Here is a 10,777-nt window from a genome sequence, read left to right on the forward strand (position 1 = left end):
CTCTGTACCAAAAAATAAGAAAAGAAATTTGCATAGTGGGTCTTAGGTTTATTTACCCTTGTTCATGTATCATTTTGAAACTATTCTTGAATTGTTTTAAGGGCAGGTTGGTAATGTCCTATGTCTTCTGGAGCAGTGAGTTCTCAGGGGCTTAGGTCCCTGCATCCCTGGTTTCTCCTCCCAGGTCTGTGATTGGAAGGAGCCTGAGGAGCTTAAGCAGCTGCTGGATCTGGAGCTGCAGAGCCAGGGCGAGTCACAGGAACAGATCCTGGAGCGTTGCCGGGCTGTGATTCGCTACAGTGTCAAGACTGGTGGGCCTGGGTTCTGAAGGGAGGAGTCTCCAGCATTTGTACCCAGCTGCACGCTGAGTCCCCTCCCCTGCTCCCCTCTCTCCAGGTCACCCCCGGTTCTTCAACCAGCTCTTCTCAGGGTTGGATCCCCATTCTCTGGCTGGGCGCATTATCACTGAGAGCCTCAACACCAGCCCGTGAGCCATCCCACACCCCTCCCTCCAGCCCACAGAGGACTCAGATTTGCTGGGGAGGTGCCTTAGAGATAGGGGAGAAGAATGGGTTTTGCCCCTCTATACCATTTTCTGGGAATGCCTGTTGGCAGAGTTTTTTCCTTCTGTCCTTTCGGCTCCAATTCCCCCAAGCTTTCTCATGTGTCCTGACTCTAGTTTTTTCTCATCGGTGCTTTGCTGGTTCTTAGTCACCAGCTCTTTCTCCCTGGGGACCCTTCCTTGGTTATCTCACCATCTTCTCTCTCTGACTCTTGTAATTTAAGAGCCTGAACTGGCAGTCCCTCTTGTTTCTTCCCCTTTCTCATCATTGCTCTTCTGGCAGGTACACATATGAGATCGCCCCCGTGTTTGTTCTCATGGAAGAGGAGGTGCTGAAGAAACTCCGGGCCCTGGTGGGCTGGAGCTCTGGGGATGGGGTCTTCTGCCCTGGTATGTGAGGAGGAGGGGAACTCTAGGGTTCCTCCTCCCACACCATTCTCTTGCTCTAATCTGTTGTCTGGGAGGGGTGATTCCTCTTTGTTTCGTTTCCAGCTGGGCCAGGGCCAGACCAGCAAGGAGGCTGCCCAGTCCCCTTTACCCTGGTGTTTGCCAACAGTCCCTGGGATGCCTGCTCTGGGGCAGGGGGTGAGGGACTGTCTCCAGGGGCAGTCTTGGGTGTGGAGGGGGTGGTCAGGAGAATCTGCTGAGTCTGGGTCTGTTCTGGGTTCTTGTGCCATTTGTAGATCCTTGGGAATTTGTGGCCTGAGAGCCAGTCACACCTGTTGCTTTGGTCAGTTATTCTGGGTGGATAGTTCTGGGGAAGCAAGCTCCATCTGACTCACCATCCCTCCCTCTTGCCACCACTCCCTCCTTATGACAGGTGGTTCCATCTCCAACATGTATGCCATAAACCTGGCCCGCTATCAGCGCTACCCAGACTGCAAGCAGAGGGGCCTCCGGGCACTGCCACCATTGGCCCTCTTCACATCAAAGGAGGTGGGGAAGAGTATAGACCCAGCCCTGGGCTTCTGATTCTAATCTTTAGCCACCTCAATCAGAGCCGCCTTCAGATTCTTTTCCTGCCCTACCCTGTCCCTAAGAGGATGTGCTTCTTTCCAATCAAGGGGGCCATGTTCATTTTTTCTTTTGGTAGGAGAGTAGGACAGGAGCAACAAGTGCAGTGGACACGGTTCACACTTTTACTCAGAGTATGGTCATGGGCCAGCAGCGTTGACATCACCTGGGAGCTTATTAGAGAAGCTGAAGCTCAGGCCTACCCATATCTACTGAATCTGAATCTGTGTTTCAACCAGACACCCAGGCAATTCGTACATATAAAAATTTGGAAAGCTCTGGCCTCTGGGGTCCCATCTATTGCAGCTCATACTTGACATTTTCCAGACTCTCTTCTCCCCATCCACCCTGCCTCCTGGTCCCTAGCCCAGGTCATGCTAACCTGCCATCTACATTCTTCAACAGTGTCATTACTCCATCAACAAGGGAGCTGCTTTTCTGGGACTTGGCACTGACAGTGTCCGAGTGGTCAAGGCTGATGAGAGGTGAAGGTCCTGCCGACATGGCCCTGACCCAGCTTGGCATAGTGTACCTTCCTGCTGCCAGAAAACTCTGGCCTCAGGCTTGTATCCCTGGTGGATTTCTCTCCCCTCATTCTTCCTGTAGAATTGCTGCTCCTGCTTCCCAGTCCTGCCAAAGTTTCCTGCCCTGTGCCCTGAGACCTGTAGAGTAGTATGGCTTCTGCATTGCCAACCTTACCTTATCATTCTTCAACAGAGTAATGCCTCCTAGCCTAGAGGACGTATAACTTCTCCACTCACTCATTTTTCTTTTTCAGAGGGAAAATGATCCCTGAGGATTTGGAGAGGCAGATCAGTCTGGCTGAAGCTGAGGTGAGTGGAATGGGACCACTCTGTCCTATCTGTGGACGATTATTTGGGCTCCCCCTGTTCAAGGCACCCTTCATGCCTCTCCTCATCTCCATGCCCATTTTGCAGTGGGCTGAAGGCTGATGGGCAAGAACACCACGTTGCTGTTGGGGACTCTGCCGAGACATGAAGGCAGGGTGGGATTCTCAGAGATGGGACTGGATGGCTGAGGCAGCACTGCAGGCAGGTGTTAGCAGCCTGGAACATAGTGTGGAAGGTTTCTGTGTGCTGGGGGTCAGGGCTGGGAGAAGCTGAGGAGGATGTGCTAGCCATGCTCATGGGTACAGGCCAGGGTGTCCACTTAGGGTGGACTGCTGAAGCCACCAGGGACAGTGTAGCTGTACACTGGGGACAGCATTTGGGTATGAGCTATATGATTTTTAAATGTATCTGCTGATTCAGAGTTCCAATGCTTAGAATTTGTGCTGTCAACCATCATCACAAGTGTATAGAATTCTGTGCATGAGAATGTTTCCTGGAATGAAGTATACATCAGTAGATAAATTATTGTATTATCTGTTTCTTATTTTTGTAAAATGGAAATACTACAGAACTTGCCACATAGGGTAGTTGTAAGGGTTAAATGAATTAGTATGTCAATGTAGCCATTTTAAAGAATAAGGTAGGATTGGGCTAAGGTGTAGCTTACTTGCCTAGTATGCATGAGATCTTGGGTATGATTACCAGCATTGCAAAAAATAAAAATAAATTGGGTTTGGTGGGTATGGTGGCACACACCTGTAATCCCTGCAGTTTAGAAGACTGAGACAGGAGAATTGCAAGTTCAAAGCCAGCCGTAGCAACTTAGCAAGGCCCTAAGCAATTTAGCAAGAATTTGCCTCAAAAAAAAAAAAAAAAAAAAGAAAGAAAGAAAAGAAAAAATTAAAAAGGGAAAAGAAAAAGGGCTGGGGATGTGGCTCAGTGGTTAAGTTACCCTGGGTTCAATCTCTGGTACCACAAAAAAAAAAAAAAAAAAAAAAAGAAAAGAAAGAAAAAGAAAAGAAAATAGTCCAGGTGCAGTGGCGCACACCTGTAATCTCAGCTACTCAGGAGGCTATGGCAAGATGATTGCAAGTTTTGAGTTCAGCCTGGGCAGCTCAGTGAGACACTGTCCCAAAATAAGAAATTAAACATGACAGGATGTAGCTCAGTGATAGGAACATCCTTGGGCTTGATGCACAGTACTGCAATCAATCCATTAATCATCAATCAATAAAAATAAGAGAATAAAGTAGGAAAAACATACATATTAACATGAAAATACCTCCACTATATATATAAAATATATATTGCAAGCTTAGTATACGTGAACACTGTAGGGCTATTTTTGTTATTCAGAACAGTATGTATCTATCCTGTTGTCACAATACCAATTATTTCATTTCTTTTTGTGACCAAATAACATTCCATTATTTTATGGATATATTACATTTTATGTATTCATTCGTCAGTTGATGAATGGTTGACTTATTTTCATTTTTTGGCCTATTATGAATAACACTGCCATGAACATTTACATATAGATTTTTATGTGAACATGTTTTTCATTTCTCTTAGTTATATAACTAGGAATGGAATTGCTGTATCATATGGTAACTATATTTAACCTTTAAGGAACTGCTAAACTGATTCTTTTATATTTATTTTTTAGTTTTAGGTGGACACAATATCTTTATTTCATTTTTATGTGGTGCTGAGAATCGAACCCAGTGCCTCATGCATGCTAGGCGAGCGCGCTACCACTTGAGCCACATCTCCAGCCCCGTTAAACTTTTTTCCAAAGTAACTATACCAGTTTGCAATTCCAGCAGTAGTATGAAAGTTCCAGTTCCTCTATATACTCACCAGCATTTGGTATTATTTCTTTTTGATTATAGTTACTTGGTGTGAAGTATCTCACTGTAGTTTTAATTTGCATTTCCTTGGTGATTAATAATGTTGAGAATCTTGTCATGTTTTATTGGGCATTTGCACATTTTTAGAGAAGTGACTCTTTAGATCTTTTGCCCATTTAATTTTCATAGAGCATTTATTCCAATAGGGAAGTATAACATTCATATGTATGTAACAGCTGTACATGTGCTGTTAACGTGAAGTGCATAGTGCTCTTTGAAGCTATAATACAGGAGAGTTGACAGAATCAGGTGGTGAGGGAGTCAGAAAGGCATTCCTCAGAAGTGATGGTTGAGCTGGCACCCGCTTGTGATCCCAGTGACTCAGAAGGCTGAGGCAGGAGGATTGCAAGTTCAAAGCCAGCCTCAGCAACTTAGCAAGGCCCTTAAGCAACTTAGTGACACCCTGTCTCAAAATTAAAATAAATAAACAAAGGGGCTGAGAATATGGCTCAGTGGTTAAGTACCTCTGGGTTCAATCCCTGGTACCAAAAAAGAAGTATGATTGAGCTGATACTGAGAGGAAGAAGAATTAACTATATGGTGGATATTGTGGATGGACAAGAACACTCCATGCTTGTGCAGAAGCCATGGGATGTGTCTTCCAAGACAGCTTCCTCTGTTTGCTTGGGGTGTTTCCACCTGCTACCTGTAGCCTTCCCTATCCAAGAGTACTTGCTTGGGGCTGGTGCTGCCTCCACCCCTACTCTCCCTGCTGTTGAGGGAGTATTTGAAAGTGTGTGGTGCTGTTTTATTTTGCTTTGTTCTGTGTCAGTAACCCAGGGGGCATTATTACATTTACTGAGAAGAAACCAAGGTATTATGTTTTGGATATGGTTTGAATGTGTTCCCTGATGGTTCATGTGCTGAAATTTAATCCCTATTATATATATTTACCACATTTTGCTTATCCATTTATCCATCAGCGAAAACTTGGGTTGCACCTATGATTTAGCAGTTGTGAATAATGCTGAAATGAATACAGATGTACAAAATATCTCTTTAAGACCCTATGCATGGGCTGGGGATGTGGCTCAAGCGGTAGTGCACTTGCCTGGCATGCGCGCGGCCCCGGTTCGATCCTTTGTTTGTATGTGTATGTATGAACCACATACAAACAAAGATGTTGTGTCCGCCGTAAACTAAAAAAAAAAAAAAATTAAAAAAAAAGACCCTGTGCAGGTGGGCATGGTGGTGCATGCCTCTAATTCCAGCAGTTTGAGAGGCTGACACAGGAGGATCATAAGTTTAAAGCCAGCCTCGGCAAATTAGCAAGGCCCTGTCTCTAAATAAAAAATAAAAAACCAGGCTGGGGATGTGAATCTGTGGTTAAGCACCTCTAGGTTCAATCCTTGCCGCCCCCCAAAAAAGACCCTGTGTGTTAGTCCATTTTTCTTTACTATAATGAAATACCTGAAACTGAGTAACTTTATAAAGAGGTTTATTTTGGCTCTCAATTCTAGTCTAAAGTTCAAGGCTCAAATTGGGTGATGATTTTTTTTGCTGGCAAAACACCAAGGCAGTATAGGGCATCACATGATGAGAGCCAGGAGCATGTTTTTGTTTCTTCCAGTCACCCTCTTATAAAACCATCGGGATTCAATCATGGGGCTGTACCTTGATAACCTTATCTAATCCTAATCACCTCTGGAGACCCCCACCTCTGAACACCATAGGTTCAACTTCTACCATTTTAATATCTTACAATGGGCATTACTTGTCAACACTTGAATCCTAGGCGGGGGGGGGGGGGTTCAAACCATAGTGTATCCACACTGTAACGCTTTACTTTAAATTTGGTAGGAGCACATACCCAGAAGTGGAACTGCCCTGCTGCTTTCTGCAGCAGCTGTACCATTTCACATTCCCACCAATATTTTATAAGGTTCTAGTTCCTCCACATCCTCTTTAACACTTGTTATTCTCTTTCCTTCCTCCTTCTCCTTCCTCCCCTCTCTCCTTTTCCTTCCCTTCATTCCTTCCTGTCTCCCCTCCTTCCTTCTCAGGGCTTTGTACATACTATTTAGCAACTATCCTATTAGGTGTGAAGTGCTACACTCTTTTTTAATTTTTTTTCTTTTTTGTACTGGGAATTAAACCCATGGGGCTTCTACCACAGAGATCTCAAGTCTTTTTACTTTTTTTGAAAATATTTTTTTTAGTTGTAATTGGACACAATACCTTTATTTTATTTATTTTTTATTATGTGGTGCTGAGGATCAAACCCAGCGCCTTGCACATGCTAGGCAAGTGCTCTACCACAGAGCCACAACCCCAGCCCCTCAAGTCTTTTTACTTTTTATTTTGAGACAGGTCTCCCTAAATTGCCCAAGATGACCTCAAACTTGAGATCCTCCTGCCTTAAGTTCCTGAGTAGCTGTGATTACAGGTGTACACCACTGTACTTGACTCAGAAGTTATACATTTTGATGAAGTTCAGTTGATCTATTTTTTTCTTTGGTTGCTTGTGCTTTTGGAATCATAGATAACCTAACTCATACACACAAATGTTGCTCCTGTATTTTCTTCTAAGAGTTTTGTTGTTTTAGTTATTATATTTAGGACTTTGATCTGTTGTGTGTTAATTTTGGGGGATGATGTGAGAAAGACATTCCTGCCTACAAATTAAAGAGGACAGTAATGCAGTGTTGTAAAGTTGAAATGGGCCCGGTCGGGTATGGGAAGAACTTAGCACTGGGTCCCAGCACCAGGCTAAATCCTCTAAATCCTCTTTTCACAGGGTGCTGTGCCCTTCCTGGTCAGTGCCACATCTGGCACCACTGTGTTGGGAGCCTTTGACCCCCTGGATGCAATTGCCGATGTGTGCCAGCGTCACGGACTGTGGTTACACGTGGATGTGAGTGAGACTTGGATCTTGTGGGTGGGGTGGGGTGAGCTGAGCTGAAGCCAAGACCCACATTGTTCCTCCTGCTCCACAGGCTGCCTGGGGTGGGAGCGTCCTGCTGTCACAGACACACAGGCATCTCCTGGATGGGATCCAGAGGTGCATATGGCTCCCTTCTGCCCGAACCCCAGCCTTCCAATCCTTGATCCTCAGAATAGTCATGGAGTGGGAACTTAGGGTGGAGTAGGGGAAGGAGGGTACTGGGATACAGATGGAGATGGGAATGGTTGATCTGGGTTGGAAATTCAGACATGGGAATTCTTCCTGACTGCTGGGGTGGGGGTGAGACCCCTCTACTGGTGGTCTGGAAGAGAACGGCTCTGGCTAGGCAACTTGAGGAGGAGCCACTGACCTGGCTTTGCTCTGCTTCATCCAGGGCTGACTCCGTGGCCTGGAACCCCCACAAGCTCCTTGCTGCAGGACTGCAGTGCTCTGCTCTTCTTCTCCAGGATACCTCGGTGGGTCTTCCCCAGTCCTTGGCCTGGCCCTGGCCTATGTCCTTTCTGGAGTCCTAACTTCTTCTCTATCCCACTTTAGAGGGGGACCAGGCCTTACTTTGTCCCCTTTACCATCTCACCTGCCACCACCCTACCCCTACATTGGGAGCCCTCATGCAAAGGAGAAGATAGCCAGCTTAAAGTTGCAGTCCAAGGGATCCTGGGAAAGTTTGGGAAGAGCTCTGCATACTGGAGAAAGCCCATAGAAACGGGTCCAGTTAGCTGGCAGTTGTCCCATGGTGCTGCCTGGTTCCAGCGCAGGCATGGGTAGACTGAGCTAAAGACCCTTAGTGTTGCACTAGGGAGAGCCTGGGTGGAGCCACGGGGGTCTGACAACCTCTTTCCCACATAGAACCTGCTCAAGCGCTGCCATGGATTCCAGGCCAACTACCTCTTCCAGCAGGACAAGTTCTACGATGTGGCTCTGGACACGGGTGACAAGGTGGTGCAGTGTGGCCGCCGTGTAGACTGTCTGAAGCTGTGGCTCATGTGGAAAGCACAGGGTGGGCAAGGGCTGGAGCAGCGTATCGACCAGGCCTTTGCTCTTGCCCGGTAGGCAAGGGGGTCCCAGATCTCCTCCCAAGGTCTACCCTTCCTCCATTTCTGCCCTCAGGATTACTTTCCTCTCCCTGTCTCTGTGGTTCTCTTCAGTTTATATGACTGTCTTCCCCTCTCCACCTGTAATTTGTCACCCTCTGTTTCCAGGTACCTGGTGGAGGAAATAAAGAAGAGGGAAGGGTTTGAGTTGGTCATGGAGGTATGATCCCATGTTCTTTTGCATCCATCTATCCCAGACTATCCCACGCAGCAAGCTCACATGGAGGAAGAGTGGCGGTGAAAGGGAAAATGGGTCCCCCTTTCTCAGCTCATACCTTCCCCTTCCTTATTCCCCTCAGCCTGAGTTTGTCAACGTGTGCTTCTGGTTCGTGCCTCCCAGCTTGCGGGGAAAGCAGGCCAGTCCACATTACAGCCAAAGGCTGTCTCAGGTAGGCTTTCTCTGGCTCTGGGTAGCCCTGCTAAGGGAACTGATGCAGCTGGTGCACTTCTGCCCCCTGCTGGCCATTCCTGATATGGGCGGTCCCCCTATTGGTCTCTTGCTCCTGAGGGGCTAGGTAACTGGAAGACAACACAAGCTTGTCCTTTTTGGGGGGGCTGGGGGAGAAGGGGATAGGAATAAGATATGTTTTGGGGAAATAAGATGACAGAAAGGAGCATCACAGGAGAACCCAAAAAAGTTAGTGTGCAGCACACAGACCCCTGTGCTAGGGTCTGTGCTGGGAACTCAGGCCCAGGTCAGAGATATAAGGTAGAAATAACAGGAAGAGTCTTTTCAATGATGCCGGGGAAATACAGAAAGGCCAATTTGATATGCCTTCTAGAGGCAAGGAAGTATGTTCTGCCTGGTCCCTAAGAATGGGTTAGTACTAGGTGCTACAGATGATCTGAAAGGACAAGAATCTTCTTGCCCTCGTGAAGTTGTTATTGTGGAAAGCAAGAGTTACTGTTTGAAGCCAATATTTCAAGGTGGTTTTGTAAATTACACGCTAGGTCACATGGCACAGATCAGATATTACAGGATCCAGGAGTGGTGGCACATACTTATAATTGGTGTCTCTGAAGGCTGAAGCAGGAGGATTACAAGTTTGAGGCCAGCTTCAGCAACTTAGCAAGACTCTGTCTCAAATTAAAAAATAAAAAGTACAAAAGGACTAGGATGTAGCTCAGTGGTAAAGTACCCTTGGGTAATCCCTGGGAAATAAAAAAAGACAGGAACCAGGAAAGGGGAGAAGAAGACATTCAGGATGACTAAAGTTTGAAGTCAGGATTTAGCATAAGAGACTGTCCGACAGCTATCTTGTAGGTAGGAGAAATGAGGAATAAAGAAGAAGGTAGAGGAGGCCAACCAAGTTGGATGTGGTGGAAAAAGTAATGTGGGGGCCAAGGTGAGGGTCTAAGCAGTGAAGGTAATTCCAGAAGATGGCTGGGTGGGAGGGAAAAACAGCTGTGAGAGCCGGTAGTCCAGGTAGCTGGCTCATCTTCTCACCTGACCCCACACTGCAGCTGGACTCTTTACTGCTCCCATAGGTAGCCCCTGTGCTCAAGGAGCGCATGGTAAAGGAAGGCTCCATGATGATCGGCTACCAGCCCCATGGGTCTCATGGCAACTTCTTCCGAATGGTGGTGGCTAACCCCACTCTGACCTGTGCTGATATAGACTTCCTCCTCAACGAGCTGGAGCGGCTAGGCCAGGACCTGTGAGCCTTCTTCCTCTAGAGGCCTCAGTGCCACCCCTCACCCCACTGAGTCTCTCTGTATTGCCTCCTGCGTTTTCAAAATAGCCTCTCTAGGAAACAAAGTAGGCTTAAGCTATTAGGAGAATGTTTAAATAACTATATCCATAGGATGCAAGGTTATTCTTTCATTAAAATTATATTTACAAAGAATTTTTATTAATTGAGAAAAATAATATAATGTTATGTTGAAAAAGCTGGATATAGGATTATATAGTAATGAGCAATGTTCTGAAATACATAGGAAAAGGCTGATGAATGAACGATGCCAGAGTTTGTTTTCCCTGAGATGAGATAATAGGCAATTTTAAAATTGACCCCTTTATATTTTTGTGCCTTCTCCTTTTACTATGTAATGAATATGCATTATGTAATAGGAACATAATAAAATTAAAATTTCAAGTATATTACTGATATGTTTTGAAGTTTATTCTAACCAAATAATGGAGAACTTTAAACAAAAGGCAGGGGGCTGGGGTTGTGGCTTAGTGGTAGAGCGCTTGCCTAGCATATGTGGGCACTGGGTTCAATCCTTAGCACCACATGAAAATAAATAAATAAAATAAAGGTGTGTGTTCATCTCCGACTTAAAAAAAATCAAAACGTAAGAAAGACTAATAAAGGAACACTTATTTCCCCCCCCCCCAAATTTTTTTTTTTTTTGGCACTGGGTGTTGAACCCAGGCATATTTAATCACTAAGCCACATCCCCAGCTCTTTTTATTTATTTTTTTATTTCTCTTTATT

General features: G+C 45.7%; 1 protein-coding gene across 5 annotated transcripts in view; it reads left to right on the plus strand.

Annotated features, from left to right (window-relative positions):
- The window catches only part of Csad (cysteine sulfinic acid decarboxylase), a 27,479-nt gene extending 17,268 nt beyond the window's left edge, over positions 1-10,211 (plus strand). For 3 of the 5 annotated variants that reach the window (XM_077798364.1, XM_077798363.1, XM_026398692.2), the window contains 13 exons: positions 185-311; positions 397-487; positions 846-952; positions 1,383-1,498; positions 1,982-2,061; positions 2,355-2,409; positions 7,078-7,194; positions 7,277-7,341; positions 7,619-7,700; positions 8,092-8,291; positions 8,445-8,496; positions 8,636-8,725; positions 9,825-10,211. In XM_077798364.1, the coding sequence (XP_077654490.1) occupies positions 185-311; positions 397-487; positions 846-952; positions 1,383-1,498; positions 1,982-2,061; positions 2,355-2,409; positions 7,078-7,194; positions 7,277-7,341; positions 7,619-7,700; positions 8,092-8,291; positions 8,445-8,496; positions 8,636-8,725; positions 9,825-9,998 (1,356 nt within the window). In that variant the 3' untranslated portion in view covers positions 9,999-10,211. The remainder of the gene's footprint in view (positions 1-184; positions 312-396; positions 488-845; positions 953-1,382; positions 1,499-1,981; positions 2,062-2,354; positions 2,410-7,077; positions 7,195-7,276; positions 7,342-7,618; positions 7,701-8,091; positions 8,292-8,444; positions 8,497-8,635; positions 8,726-9,824) is intronic. The other 2 variants (XM_026398696.2, XM_026398697.2) reach the window with 2 other exon arrangements.
- Positions 10,212-10,777: the final 566 nt, after the last annotated feature.

The sequence above is a fragment of the Urocitellus parryii genome, chromosome 5 (assembly GCF_045843805.1).
Source record: "Urocitellus parryii isolate mUroPar1 chromosome 5, mUroPar1.hap1, whole genome shotgun sequence".
Lineage (NCBI taxonomy): Eukaryota > Metazoa > Chordata > Mammalia > Rodentia > Sciuridae > Urocitellus > Urocitellus parryii.